Source organism: Lagenorhynchus albirostris, chromosome 14 (genome assembly GCF_949774975.1).
Source record: "Lagenorhynchus albirostris chromosome 14, mLagAlb1.1, whole genome shotgun sequence".
Classification (NCBI taxonomy): domain Eukaryota; kingdom Metazoa; phylum Chordata; class Mammalia; order Artiodactyla; family Delphinidae; genus Lagenorhynchus; species Lagenorhynchus albirostris.
Genome location: NC_083108.1, coordinates 13442633 through 13458991, shown reverse-complemented (window position 1 = coordinate 13458991; position 16359 = coordinate 13442633). Strand labels below are relative to the sequence as shown.

The window sequence follows — 16359 nt, the reverse complement described above, 5'->3', positions numbered from 1 at the left end:
ACCTCTCATCCCACATATCCCTAGGTCTTCTGAAACTTTAATTAAAAGCCCTTCTAAAAACTTGCATCTGTTAACAGAGATGTGAGAAAGTACATGTCACTTACTAGTTTTTTTTTAATTGCATCTAAGTATCTTCTATGTGGTATTGACAAGGTATAAATGCTTTTAATGTTAAATTCATGTAAATATCCTGCAAAAATATACTAAATTAGTCTAGAAATGAGATTTCCACTATTTTTAAATAGTGCAAGAAAACCTTTTTATTATTATTATTATGGCAAATACATAATAATACGCTACACTTGGTTCTAGCTTAAATTCATCAAGAAGAACATGCAAATTTATGCTAATATTAGTTATTTCTTTCAGCATTGAATATTCCAGTTTGACTCAAGAATAATGAAACTGCTAAGAAGCTACACATTTATCTCGTGTCTTTCAGAGAGGCTGATCAGTCCTGTGCTGATGACACAATTTCATTGCGTCCAAAAAGCAAATAGTTGAGTTGACAGCTTCTTGATTGCTTAACACTGACTGCTCCAGAAATTCCTAGAAACTCAGAAAGGATACTTCCCATTCCATTTGCCAAAAGTGTAGAAATCAAGACTAAGAAACTATGTAAATTATTGACATCTAGAAGTTAATTTCAAGCCATGTAAAATGATATAATGTTAACACATTTGTCTAATACACATTTAAGAAATAATTCAAAAGAAAACAGAATGATATCCCTTGGAGTTTGTAGGCACAGTTATATCTACAATAAACAAGTTATTAACTACAAGAATTTAACGTTTATATTTTATAGTTTTCTAGGGGGGCTCCTCTCTAGCTTGAATAATATTCTAATAACATTTTATTGTTGAGAAAGCATATTATTCTGCTACAGGCTCTAATCAACTAATTTCCTCTCATGACAACTGAATTCTGACTAAAAGGGTGAAACATTTTTTTCTCATTTTTATAATAAATCTATGTTACTGTGTCTTAATAGCAATCACACAAAATACCCTCAAGTGTTAACTCTCATTTCCTAAAAACTAACAAATTCAATGTTTCTTAAACATTCATCTTACCTTTTTGATGATAACTGGGTAGTTAACTGAACAGCTTCAAAAGCACACATCACAAGAGCAAAGGGGATTAAAATCTGTTTAAAAGAACAACAAATGATGCCATGGGTAGCTGTAGCATTTGAAGAAATATTTCAATTTCTCAAAGTTTGTCTGTATTAGTGAAAAGCCAATGCTGAAATAAAACCGTGATACCAATGACATATAGAATGGTGACGAAAACAGATTTAAAAATCCACATCAACAGCATTTGTAGTATAAAAGATAACAACAAATATTTCAAATAAAGCCTATTCCAAATTTTTGTTCTATTTAACTCAGTATAATAATTAATGACCCAAATCAAATAAACTATGGAGCCTGATGATTTGATTCACAGATCCCTGAACTCATCTGGTTATTTGATACTACAACTCTATTAACATGATTTAGCTGTTTTACCATTGCTTGCTGTTGTTTTATTTTAATACTAATTTATTTCTGATTATAAAATTCATACTCTGTAAAAAAAATGGAGAAAGGTATAATAAAATTTACACTGGTTGAAAAATCTATAATCCAGGTGTAACACTGTTAATATTTTGAGATACTGCTTTCCAGTGACCAATTAAAAAAAAAAATACACACACACAATGTTTAAACAAAGAGGGGAGGGAGAAAATATGGAAAAGAAATGATGTTCAAAACTGCATAAGACTCTTGTTCAAGCGAAGGCTACATGTAGTGAAGGCTACATGATGAAACAGAGGTCCAGGAGAATTTTCACTTCCAGCCACATCAGTCAAAGAAAGTGACCAAATATATTAGGTCAGTAAAGCTTACTGAATTAAGCTAGAGATTATAAGTCTAGCATTTAGTTTAAACTTCTATTTTTCTTTCTTTTTTTTGGCTTGTTTTTAATTAAAGGCCCATGATCTTTAACAGACTGAGAAAAGAACAACTACCTTTAAGAAAAATGTAAATAAAGATTAAGGAAACTGTTAATACACATTTCAAAAGAATTCAGTAGAGAATGGGACATGAGAAAATGAACATCTTTTTTTTTTTATTTAATATTTTTATTTATGTATTTATTTGGCTGTACCGGGTCTTAGCTGCAGCATGCGAACTCTTAGTTGCAGCATGTGGGATCTAGCTCTCCGACCAGGGATCGAACCCAGAGCCCCCTGCATTGGGAGTGTGGAGTCCCAGCCACTGGACCACCAGGGAAGTCCCTGAACATCTTTTTTAACATTTCTTAAAATTACATTTGTATTAGTGCAGTAACAAAAAAAAGGATATTAATCCGTTAATAAACACATACTTTAACAATTATTACTTATGTGATCTGAATAGAAGGCAATCAGATTTTAGGCAGATATTAGTTCTTTTATTTAAACAAATATATACGAAGTACATAAAATGTGCCAGGCACTATGGTAGAGGGAATAAGACAAGCTTAATGATCCTAGAGAAAAAGGGAAAGAACATGAATTACATTCTATTGGAGAGTCTGAACCCTTGGAAAGCTGATAATTTGTCATTATCTTAGAACCCTCAGTACCTAGCCGGTGCTCATAAGCCTTCAATGATATATTTATTGAATGAATAAATCAGTTCTAAGTACAGGGATTATGAGAAAAAATGATAACACGTTGGCAGTCTTGGGGGTGGGGAACATCAGTTCGGGGAGCCTTTGATCTTGAGGAGCAAGGCAGTTTTGATCCACCCTTCACTCCCCACAGGCTTTAATCACCTTTGATAGGACTTCCTGGGACTAACAGCCTCTCTACTTCTTTGAAGTTAAATGGGCTTAGGAGTAAAGTAAAAAGATTATATTTTGAAGTAAAAGCTAAAGTGTCCGACTTCCCATTCAACAGTGTCTGAGAAGGTATCTTCTTTCCATGCAACTTAACTCTGTCACTTTATAATCTTAATGTCACATGTTACATAATCTTAATTGTCACAATGAGTTCATAATCTTATAAATCAATATCTTAAGAAAATAAGAAAACCAACCTTCCACATCATCAGGGCTCCCATCATGTAAGGACTAAACACGGTCAGAAAGCAATAGACAGAGGCAAGATCAAAGCTAAGGAATCAACAAAAAGAAAACGGAGTTTAGAATTCACATTGTAACTTTAAAAGAACGTTCTTCTAAAAAGCATGTTTAACCTAATTTTCTGAAACCTACTCTTACTAAAGCACAAGTATACATTGTCTCAAGAACTATTATAAAATCAGTAAAACGAATGAGATAGACTTGTATGTGCCCATACATACCAATTTTCAAAATACATCCTTCAGTGTAAAAAGCAAGGTACAGAACAAAATCCCTATTTGTATTATTTTCTGGTTATACATATGCTGTTTTTATTTTAAATTACCTGTTAATAGAAGCTATATTCCCAGTTCCAAAAAAGGCCGTCATTAAGAAGAAAACCTAAATAGAGTTAAGGAAATGCCAAAACAAGTCAGAATTCATAAAAGTTCTTTTTCATTGAGAAAAGATATACCTATTCTACCATGAGGGTAATTTGCTTTTCTACTTGTACATTTGATCATAAATTGTTGTAAATGAGTGTTCCATTGTATCTCCTTGTGAATGCATTTGGAAAGAACCAGACTGAACAAACAATGTACTAAGAACAATGAGGCATGGGAGGTCATCCTTGTCACTAGTAACCTTGAGAAGGTTACTATTTTCCTTGCCTCTAACATAAACAGTTGGATTACTGCTATTTGTAGTTGGCTGCTAATGATTAAAAAAAAAAGCGATAGACATTTTCAGCTGAAATACGACGATTTCATTTCATACATGCTCGCTGTGTGCCCACTACATGTGAGACGTGCCAGGTTCTTTGAAAGGCTTAGGAAGAAATAAGATATCATGTTTTAAAATAATTCAATAGAGAATGAGAAAGAGTAAACATCTTTTTGACATTTCTTAAACTTACATTTGTAATAGTGCAGTAATAAAAAGTAGGTATTAATTATATTGGGGTCTAAGAACTTACTGCTAGTAAAGTATTTAAAATAGTGCCTGGCCCACTGAAAGGGCTCGATAAATGTTAGTTACTTTATTATCATAAACACATACACAAAAATGGTACAGACACACTAAAAAGCAAGTATGAATCAAGGCAAATTTCAGTGAAAAAGCGGCATTTGCGTTGGTAACTTGAGCCTTAAATATATTAATTGTTCCATGCATTCAACCAGTCAACTAACCAAGCAAGATTTATCATCTAGTACATGTCAGAGGCAGAGCTAGGCACTAAGAATATAAATATAAATAAAATAGTTTAAAGTGCTCATATGGTGACTAAGATTATGATGATATGTAGAAGTATATAAGATGAATTTAAAGGTAAACAGTGGGAAATAAATGATGTAGTCAAGGACTTCCCTAGCGATCCAGTGGTTAAGACTCCATGCTTCCAACGCAGGGGGTGCGGGGTTCAATCCCTGGTCAGGGAACTAAGATCCCACATGCCACCCAGTGCAGACAAAAGAAAAAAATAAATAAAATGGTGTAGTCAAGAAACAGTAAACAGGTGTGATAGAAGCTGAGCGTTTATTGAAGGGTACAGTGAAAGATGAAGCAAGAAATGTAGATGGGTGGCATATTAATAAAAAACCTTGAACTTTATTGTGGAGACAATGAAGAGCTGGCAAGAATTTTAGGTGAGTAATATAAATAAGAAATACCAATAACAGTGAGATATTTGGATCAGGGATACAAATAATTAGAGGCAGGAAATTCAGTTAGGAAGCTATCTCAGTAATCTATGTTGGGGACAAGGAAAGTCTGAACCAGTGTGGTTAAAGTGGAAATGGAGAAGGAGGGGAGACCATGGAACTTTAAAACTGGACAGGGAGTTGTTAAATATGACAAGTTTGATGCCCTGGGTAGCTGGGAGCATGGCGATGCCATTAAATGAGATGAAACCTGGCAGAGAGTGATTTTGGAGAGGGGTGGGCAGTCATTAGTCAGTGTGGATATATATCTGGTGACGCCCAGCAGGATGTTGGACATTTGACTCTTAAGGTCAGAGAGGTCAGGGCTGGAGAAGTAGATCTTAGAGTTGTTTGTACAGAGGTGTCAGTCAAAGCTATAGGAGAGGATGACATTACCCAGGCACAATTAGAGGAGAAGGTTAATGATAGAGCTTGGAGAAAAACATACATGGTTCAAGAGCAAAGGAAGAGTAAGTTTCCATGAAGGAGAATAGAGATGGTGTAAAAAGCTGAGAAGAGAACCTGGATCATGTTCTGGATGTCAAGGGAAAAGAAAGAGAAAAGTCAATTGAGTTGAATGTTGTAAGAGTGGTCAAGTAAAACTGAACAGATTAGACTGTGCAATCAGGAAGGCCCTGCAGACCACGAGAGGACAACTTCAGCAGAGACATTTGACAAATATTGAAGAAGTACTGTGTGCCAGGCACTGGTCAAGGCTTGAGGATATAGTACATAAATGGGGAGGAAATGGTAGCAGCAAGGAGCTTGGTAGTAGACACAGAGGACAAGATGAAATTATAATTTAGGGAGATGCAGGGTTCAAAGGAAGAAGTGTTTTATTAGTATAGGCTGAGTGGAAGGAATCTGCAAAGACAGAAAGCAAAATTGAGAGTGAAGGCAAGAGGTAGAGGAGAGAATAAGAACATTTATTTTCTGAACCTATAAGGTCCAGACTCCACCACGGTAAGTTCAAAGGAAATATCTCCCTATGAGTTTTTTCAACTCAGTCAGCCAGCCTTCCCAAAATGAGACTTTATTCTGTCACATTGTCTTACAAAATTCTAATACAAATAACTTTCACACAATATTGCCTCTGATGTGATCCAAAAACCTTGTGGGACAGATGTTATATGACATGAGTATAGTATAAAATACACATAAAAAGATACAAACCGAACTCATAATAGTGGTTTCTTCTGGATGAGGGAAATTAGTTTGGAGTTGGAAGTTGAAAGGAGACTGTCTTTAGCTGTAATATTTTAATTTTTTAAAATGTGTGACATATGTGACAAAATATTAGTTGTTGATATCTTGGATGGCAGGAATACACATATATACATTTGTTTGTTATATCATTCTTTATGCTTTTCTATAGTTTCAGAAATTTTTTGATGTGTAAACTGTATGAGAAAATTATGGTTGGGAGGGCGGTTAAATGGCCTCCAAGGTAATACCACTACCAAATGACAGGCAGAAACCCCTCCCATTTCTTACTCCATTAAATGGGAGGTTGCAGTGCCTTAAAACAGAAGTCCATAAAAAGGATACAAGGAAAAAGGCCCTACGGATGTCATCCAGATAGAGGTCTCGAAACTGGGTTATATCAGTATTATAGGTGAATTGGATACTGGAGACCTGTGAAATAAGAAGAAATTTATAAACGCACAATAACAGTTTGCTTACTTCTACCCTCAAAAGCAAACTTACCGTCAAAGTTACAATAGCTAGAAAGATAACTTGTACTGACAAGAAAACAAACAAAAACAAATAAATCTTTTCCTATAGCTTAATTTCACCTTAATAACATCTGCCGAAAGGTAAAATATACTGTTAATAATATAGTGAACTGAGTTGTAGTATTGCCATATGTGTAATAAAAGTGAGAATTGGGCTTTTTATTATCCTGTATAAATGCTTCACTTTTAAATCCCTATATAATTTTTCCCTTTTCTGACATCTGATTTCTCAGTGTCCCGATCTTCTCAAACTCAAGTATGGTATGATATTAAAAAGCATGATAAATTAAATATTTTTCTGTTTTTTTTGTGCTTCTGTTAACTCATTTCCAGAGAAATTATTTTCTCTCTATAAAAAAACAATATATTTCTGTCCTGGTAAAATAAAAAGCCTCTCAATTCCAACATGATGGATGCACTCTTGCTTAATTCCCCTTTTTCCACAAAAGAAAAACTCATGGATAAGTTTAAAGGGAGACTTTCCCTATCTCCCACTTCCCATGTAATTTTCTGTTAAGTTCTTGGGATGCTTTATTCCTCTTTTCTAGAAAAATACATATCTCCTTTCAGTTAAAATATAGAATTTAGGGCTTCCCTAGTGGCGCAGTGGTTGAGAGTCCGCCTGCCGATGCAGGGGACACGGGTTCGTGCCCCGGTCTGGGAAGATCCCACATGCCGTGGAGCGGCTGGGTCCGTGAGCCATGGCCGCTGAGCCTGCGCGTCCGGAGCCTGTGCTCGGCAACGGGAGAGGCCACAACAGTGAGAGGCCCACGGGAGAGGCCACAACAGTGAGAGGCCCGTGTACCACAAAAAAAAAAAAAAAAAAAGAATTAAAAAAATAACACAATAAACCTCATTTTAAATTTAATAATATTTAATTATTAAAATTTTGAATATTTAATACTAAGGACAGTCTGACCATTTACTTGAATCTGATCAAAACTTCTTTTCATGTATTGTTTTAATATTCCAGGACTGAAAGTTAGAAACCAGTAATTACTCAATATACTTCAATAAAGTTTCTTCTTTATTGAAATTGTTTATTCTAAAACATCAAGTACTCTTTGTGAACTCAACTAGAACCAGTTAAGGATGAATCAATGGATCAATTATCAAGGTATTTTCCTGCAATATTTCTTTTATCTGACCTCAGTAAAATTGTAAATATTTTATCACCCATTTCTTATAATTATCTTCAGTTCTGAAATAAAGGCAAGAGACATCAATTAGCTCTCTAGCTCAGCATGATAAAGGTGTCCTTAATATCTGGTTGGCTTTTAGCCAATTCAAAGTATATTATGTTGAATAAACAGTCTAAGATTTGGACTGAGGCCATGATCACTAAGGTGACAGAAAAAGCATTTTGGATTAGAATGACTAGAAAGAGAAAAATAACACTGGAACACAAATGTCACTTTATGATCAAATTCATAAGCTGAAGTGTGACAACATAAATATTATTCCAACGAAAATAAACTGAAGGAAAGAAAAATTAGATGTGAAAACAAAGGCAAGCAAGATAAAGAACATTCTTTCTCCAGTATTCTTTCACCTATATTAATGTTTTTTTGCATCAGAGATTCTCAAATAATCTCTAAGAAAAGCCCAACCCATATAATGCCTATGAAACAATAAAATCATGCTTTTCTTTTGTTGTAAGTGAAAATTTCCTTACAAACTGTTTGACTTAATTATTAACTTAATTATTAATGCCTTAAGTACTGTAAATTTTTAAGTAGAATTTTTGATGAAATAACATTGCAACCTCCTTATAGGATAGAGAATATTCTAATATTCTTAAATAAATGCAAGAATGATTTTGACAAGCTACCTTCTGTTTACAGAAAACAACAGATTGTGGCAGGGTTTCTTGTTCCATGTGTATCCAGACAAACATCAAACATGACAACACTAATGGGAAGAGAGCTTCATACCTAAGGGGTGGGGGGTGTGAGGTGGAAGTGGGAGGGTAGAAAAGAAAAAAACATTAAACAAATAAAAATGCAAATTTATAATACTAATAGGTCTTTCTCAAAATTAAAACAATCTTGATAATACTTCTAAGTTACAACATCACAAAATTTAAATTTTTTAGGCTTTCCAGAAGAAGAAAATAGGAAAGGAAAGTAACATTTAAATATCAACTCTAACACCATCTTTTGAAATTTATCAGATCTTGAGATCATTACATGTTTAAAATAGTAGAGATATTTAAAATTCATTCATGAGGTAAATGACAGAAATATACAAAAAAGAAAGAAAGCATAAGACAAAGGTAAAAAGACAATTCCTGAGTTAAAATGATTAATATACAGAGAAGAAGAGCAAGACAAACATCCCAAATTTTTTAAAAACTGGGTGCAATACGGGAATATAAACCTCTCAAAAAGCAAAAAAAGAGCCAATAAATCCATAAAAATGTCTGACCATATTGATAACTGATACAGAAATTATAAAACAGATGCCATAGTCACATAATATTTACCCATATTAAAAAAATGTCAACAAGAGTATAATGAAAAAGGAACTCTCATACTCTCTACTTAGGAATAAACACTTCCTGGAAGGCAATCTAATACTATGCATCAAGAATCTAAAAAATATTCATATAGTATAATCTAATAATGTCACTTCTAGGAATTCACCCTGAGAAAATAATCAGACATATACACTATGATTCCCATCTGAAGATGTTTGTTACAATATTGTTTACAGAAGAGAAAAACAAGAAAACAGCTTAATATCCACAGGGGAGTTTAGTTAAATAATGTATGGTACATCTTTAGGCTGGCATACAATGTGGACATTAAAATGTGGACAAAGGAGAAACGTTCATGAGAGAATGCAGTGACAGATGCTTTTCCTAACCCTTTTCTGCTCTAGTTTAAGATAAGTGTTTCGGGGCTTCCCTGGTGGCACAGTGGTTGAGAGTCCACCTGCCGAAGCAGGGGACACGGGTTCGTGCCCCGGTCCGGGAAGATCCCACATGCCGCGGGGCAGCTGGGCCCGTGAGCCATGGCCGCTGAGCCTGTGCGTCCGGAGCCTGTGCTTGGCAACGGGAGAGGCCACAACAGTGGGAGGCCCATGTACCGCAAAAAAAAAAAAAAAAAAAAAAAATGATGGTTAGGAAGCCTATAAGCCAACTAGGAAAATGCTTCTAAAATAAAGTAGAGGGACTTCCCTGGTGACGCATTGGTTAAGAATCTGCCTGCCAATGCAGGGGACACGGGTTCGATCCCTGGTTCGGGAAGATCCCACATGCAGGGAGCAGCTAAGCCTGCATGCCACAACTACTGAAGCCCATGCCCCTAGAGCCTGTCTGCAACAAGAAAAGCCACCGCAATGAGAAGCCCGAGCACCGCAACGAAGAGTAGTCCCCGTTCAATACAACTAGAGAAAGTCCGCATGCAGCAGCAAAGACCCAACACAACCATAAATAAACAAAAATAAAATAAAAATTTAAAAACATTAAAAATAAGATACAGCAAAGTAGAAAATAAAGATATAAAATAGTACACGGACTATGATTAATACTGTGTTAAAAAGATAAATACAGAGCTAAGACTGGAAGGAAATATGTCAGAACATCAATAGGAGGGGTAGGGTTAATAGATGATTTTTCTTCCTTATTCCTACTCTTCAAAATGTGATTATACTATGTTTACAATGATTAAAAAAAATTGAAAAAGAAAGAATTAGAATGCCTGTATCCTAGCCATTCTTGAAAATTTAGTTCAATTTCCACATGAGTCCTTGATGGCACCAGTTCAGCTCCCTTACCCAAACCCTGTCTCTAGTCATTCTTTATATCACATAATTCACAACTTAAATTACGATAACTTAATTGTTGCATTTTGTAATTGCCTAACATTGTAAAATAGAGTACATATTTTATAGCAGCTTACAACTCTATTATACACCTGGGGTACACTAATTGTTCTAACTGTATGTCTGTCTAGTGTTCAGGACACTAGAAATGTGAAAAAAAACTTGGCTAATTGAATCAAGAAAGTGTACTCTCTGAGCAAAAAACAAAGAAAAAACCCCATGATTTTTAAAATATTTGCACTTATATATGAAATTATTCTTTCCTAATATGTAAAAACATAAATTCCATAGTTCTACAAATAGTGCTACAGATTTACTTCTTTTCAAAAACTATAAAATAAAATTTTTGTAAAATGTAGATGAATAAATCTGATAAAGACAATCTTCTTATGGGACTTTATTTCTTTAGAGAACCAATATCTCATATAAAGTCTGTATATCTGAATTAATAAACTGAAATACCAATAAAATGTCATCATGGGCTCAGAGTGTACATAATAAAACCTTTCTAAATTAGGATCTGCTAGTTTGGTCTCTGTGCAAATTGAACAGGGCTGAAAAGACATTTAGGTTGTATTATACTTTGTTAAGCAAAGGGATAATATAATCAAAATTTTGGAGGAAAATGTTTATAACCAACTAAAGAGAACTATTTTCAAGTATTATAATAGCTTCCATCTGCATAAAAATAATTAAATGCTGACTAAAAATAAATCTTCTTTATTCATTTAATCAAGGGTGCATTGTTAGAAGTAGGATTGCTATTATTGTACTTTTGTAAAGTAATGAAACTGCATTTCTTTTAAATATCCTAGAATTCTGACTATTCACTTATTTACATGGAGAACCCTCCAGGTCGTCCAAAAATAGTGACATGGAATGATAACAGGTGGACTATGTTTTGCAAAACTGATTTGACACTGAAAAATGTACTAACTGAAATTATTAGACTGCTTTTTCAGGCTACCTCTGTCTAATTTCTTTTGCAAAGGTAAATATACTTTCTGATGTTGGGTAATATATTTCTTAATACATTCGTTAATAAGGTCATACTTATTATTCTGATTTTAGGCGTGATTTTTCACTTTTTAGATTTCTTAACTTAAATGTGCTTAAATGTGCACAGTGTAAATCCCTAGGTTTATTCTAATTGGGATAAAGATCCTATATTTGGACCAAATTTTGAAACTGTCTAAGTGGTGGTTATTCGATTTGTCTGCTCTATTCAGTGTTTATTATAAAGTGCATATTTCTCACCCTCATGAAGATTTAAGTAAAGATGAAATAAAATTCAAAAGCAAGTGAAGAACTCTTTTCTTCAAAGTAGATGGGAGAGTATGTCATCGTTCTCACTGATTTCTAGAGAATGCTTCAGAATCCAACCCAAATCAAGCTGTTCTTTTTTGGTTTTGTTTTACAAGAAAATTCTAATCTTCAATGAAAATGTTTAACTTTTTAACAGTTTACCTTTTGGGAAAATATTCTAAAAGGTTTCTGAATCAAAAGGAATATCTGGACTATGACATATGTAGGAGTAAAAATAAAATATTATACTCAAAGAAGAATGAACAAATCAAAACATAATTTAAAGTGCATGAAAGGAATGCAACAAAGACTAAAATTCTTATAAGTCATTGTTTGAGACTTAAAATTCCTCCACAATCTATCAGAACTCTCTAACACTGTAGGTAAGCAATATTTAAGCAACTTCAGGAAATAAACAGAAACACAAAGACTACAGGCAATACTGTGAAAATGATAAGAAAAAGAAAACTGAAGATTACAGATCAAGTCACATACAGTTTTTACAGAGGAAAAATAATTTATTCCTCAAGATTCACGTATTTTTCATTTCCAGAGGTTAAATACTCAGAGAAATGTCAATATGTCATTTAAAACTTGCTACTAAAAATTAAAATTTAAAAACAGTTTATACCCTGTGCTTAGAAGTAGGTAGGTCGACATTGAGGAAACAAGAATGCTAAACAGCCGATCAAAGAGAATCAGAGGACTCAGTAGAGGCATGACGAAGGAAGAGGCTGCAATAAAACACATGTGGGTAGTGTTAGTACAAGCGACACAGGGTATGTTGAGTTTAAAGCACTGAATACTCTATTATCATTTATAGCATTTATTATTAGTGTGATATTTAAAATGAAGCCACATTTGCCCTACTCATTTTTGTAAGAAATTTGAAACTTCACATTTTTAATTAAAATTACATTTCACCATTTTAACCACAATTTTTTTCAGATTTTCCCAATTTATATTCAGCCTTGCTCAGTGTAATAACTCTTAAATAATTTGTCATTTTCTAATGTAAATAATAAAAAGAATTACTCAAGATTCAGCAACTTTTCTCCTAATTAAACATTTAGTTCAAAGACAACTTACTCCCCAGAAATTGATTTTTCCTAAACACTCCCTCCTCCAAGTTTTCCCACTGCAAAGTATGCATTGAGAGTTGTAGTGTGCCAGTTAGAAAATTAGAGACAGGAGACAAGGACTTCACCACACACGACAGTTGTAGTAAGAGTAATCCAAATAAGTGAAGTGATCTTTCTTCTCAATATTAGAAAGCAACTACTTCAGTGGGAGAAGAGCAAATAAATTGGGGGGTAGCAAAACATAAACTCCCCAATCTTTATTTTGGAAAGAAAATGTGCATAATTTCCTAATCCTTCTGGCCAGGATGGCAATATGCGTGGAATGAAATGCTCTAAAGCATGAAGACAGATAATTTGGGAGGGCATCCTTGCTGAATTACTTATAACTCTTTAACCATGAGGCAAGTTTGTTAATCTGTCTAAGCAGTATTTCCATCTGTTAAGTAGAAATGAATAAAGTTGTTGTGAGGTTTAAATACAATTTCACCTATAAAATGCTCCTTGAGCATAGTGCCTGAGATAGAGTAAGTGCTTAATAACTGCTAGGTGCTATTATTACTACTAGTCAAAACCTACTAATAAGTTAAATGTAAAGACAATCTCATTCAAAGTTGAGTCACTGCAAGATTTAAGATTATGTAAGTTATATTTACAGTAATCTTAAAGGAATTGCTTCTGATTTTTTTTCAGATGTGTAGTTCCAGTAACATTATCATCATCTGGTATATATTTTAACAGAAAGAAATAGTATTTTAATATTTATTTAAAAAGCCAGTTCAAATGAGACCTGTTTTACCAACCTGTATTTTCTGTATTTGTTTGACTTTTGTGTAAAGGATTGATAAGATGCTAAAAGGGAAATAAGAGTCCCCATCCTGAGTGACATAAGTTAGAACCAGTTGCATAACATATAACCCATTTAGGGATCCCAGCACATTAGCAAAAAATGTTCACTGGAGCTAGACTATAGTGAATTAGTGCCTGGAAGATACCTCTGGAGATACTGCTGACCTACCTATGAGTCAACTATTTCATGCCTTGCACCATATGGTAGGCATCCTCTAGTACCGATGCTTTCCTAATCCCAAGGAGGAAAAGTCTTGTTTAAAATATATGTCCAGCCTATAAGAGACTCACTTCAGATTTAAGGACACACATAGGCTCAAAGTGAAGGAATGGAAAAGATATTCTATATAAGTAGAAACCAAAAGAAAGTGAAGGGTAGCTATAGCTATATCAAACAAAATAGACTTTCAGCCAAAAAATGGTAACAACAGACAAATAAGGTCATTACATAATGATAAAGGGGTCAACTGATCAGGTAGATATAACAACTGTAAATATATATGCACCCAACATCAGAGTCCCTAAATATATTAAGCAAATACTAATAGATCTGAAGGGAGAAATAGACAAGAATACAATAATAATAGGAGACTTCAATATTCCACTTTCAGAAAGGGATAGATCATCCAGAGAGAAAATCAACAAGGAAACATTAGACTTGAACCATACATTAGACCAAATGGATCTAACAAAAATTTATATAACATTCCAACTAGTAGCAGCAGAACACATTCTGTGCATGGAACATTCTCCAGGATAGATCATATAATAGATCACAAAACAAGTCTTAGCAAATTTAATAAGACTGAAATCATTTCAAGTATCTTTACTGACTATAATGGTATAAAACTAGAAATTACAACAAGAGAAAGCTGAAAAATCTACAAATATGTGGAAATTAAACAACATACTCCTGAACAACTAATGGATCAAAAAAGAAATTAAAAGGGAAATAAAAAGATATTTCAACAAATGAAAATGGAAACACAACATACTAAAACCTATGGGATGCTAATGTTAATCATATACACTAGTGCACAAGGAAAATATCAGTAGGTCCTATAAGGTAAAAATAATACAAAAAATACTCTCAGACACAATGTAATAAAACTAGAAATTAAAGATAAAGCAAAAATTAATGAGGTATTGAACAGAAGAACAGTAGATCAAATTAGTAAATCAAAATCCATGTTCTTTGAGAAAATAAACAAAAAGGACAAACCACTAGCTAAGTTAATCAAAGAAAAGGAAGAAAGTGCAAATATACAAAATAAATTATGAGGGAAATGACTAATGATACAGAAGGAATTTTTAAAAATCATAAGAGATTACTTTGCATCCCTCTATATGAATAAATTTGAAAATCTAGAAGAAACAGAATATTCCTTAAGCAAATATAGCTTTCCAAACTAACTGCAGTAGAGATAAAAAGCTTAAACAGACCAATTTCATAGAGAAATACAAAGTTATCAGGGGACTACCCAACAAAAAAGGACTAAATTCAGATAGTTTCACAGGGGAATTCTTTCAGGACTTTACAGAACAGATAGTCCCAGTGCTACATAAATTGTTTCAGAGTATAGAAATTAAAGAGAAACAATTCTTTTTATGTAGCAAATATAACATTGATAACTAAGCCTGATAAATTTAGAACACCAAAGAAAATTAAAGAACAATATCATTTATGAATACTGATGGAAAAATAGTAGCAAATGAACTCCAACGCTACACTGAGAAAATAATACATTATAATCAAATGTGTCTTAGGAGTTTATATCAGAAATGCAAGAATGGCTCAATACTGGAAATCTATTAGTATTATTCACCATATTAACAGGTCTAGGGAAAAAAAACATATTATTATCTCCATAGATGTTGAAAATGTCTTTGACAAAATTCAACATCCATTCTTAATAAAAACCCTAAATAAAACAGGAGAGCATGTACTTTCTTTAACATGATAAATATATATACCTCAGTCCTAAAGCCAGCATTTGTCTTAAATGGGGGGACTCCAGAGACACTCCCACTAAGATCAGGAAAAAAATCAAGGAGGTTCACTATCTCTACTATTTAATATTTTTCTGTAGGTATTAGCCAATGCGAGTAAATGAAAGAAAAGAGAGGAATAAGAACAGGAAGGGGGAAATACATATCTGTATTTGTAAATTACATGATGGTATACTTGGAAAATTCTACCTAGAGAGTCAATGATAAACCTAACTCAAGAAAGGAAAATTCAGTAAAGAAGTAGGATATAAAATTAACATGCAAAAATCAATAGCATCTTATACTCAAAAAAAAAATTAGAAGACACAATGAATGAGAAAAGCTCATTTATAATAGCAACAAAAAAGATAAAATACTTAGGAATATATTTAACAAGAAATATTCCCAGCCTATATGAAGAAAACTATGAAGACTGCTTTTAAAGGCACAGAGGCAGACTTGAACAAGTGAAAGAACATCCCTTGTTCTTGGTTAGAATGTCTCAGCGTAACTCATGGGTAAAATGTAAGTTTTCCCAGAGTTAATTGGCTATATTCTTCAAAAATGTCAATGTCATAAAAGACAAACAAAGGGAAAATACCGTAAAGGATATTATTAAGTCAACTGAAAAATTAATATAAGGATGGTAGAATAGATAAAAATATTGAATATGATGTTTAAAAAATTTTATACATACATACTCATAATCACAGATGGACAAGAACATGAAGTAGAGGATGACTTTCTGTAATTCTGGGAAATTTCTCTTTTTTTCAC

The 16359-nt window shown here is 33.4% G+C and overlaps 1 protein-coding gene across 9 annotated transcripts in view; it reads right to left on the bottom strand.

The window, feature by feature from the left end:
• PIGN (phosphatidylinositol glycan anchor biosynthesis class N) overlaps positions 1–16359 on the bottom strand; it is a 110763-nt gene that overhangs the window by 29505 nt on the left and 64899 nt on the right. For all 9 annotated transcript variants that reach the window (XM_060121069.1, XM_060121068.1, XM_060121066.1 and 6 more), the window contains 6 exons: positions 12297–12399; positions 8364–8466; positions 6345–6431; positions 3443–3498; positions 3072–3147; positions 1077–1150 (listed from right to left, as the gene is read on the bottom strand). In XM_060121069.1, coding sequence (XP_059977052.1) covers positions 1077–1150; positions 3072–3147; positions 3443–3498; positions 6345–6431; positions 8364–8466; positions 12297–12399 — 499 coding nt within the window. The remainder of the gene's footprint in view (positions 1–1076; positions 1151–3071; positions 3148–3442; positions 3499–6344; positions 6432–8363; positions 8467–12296; positions 12400–16359) is intronic.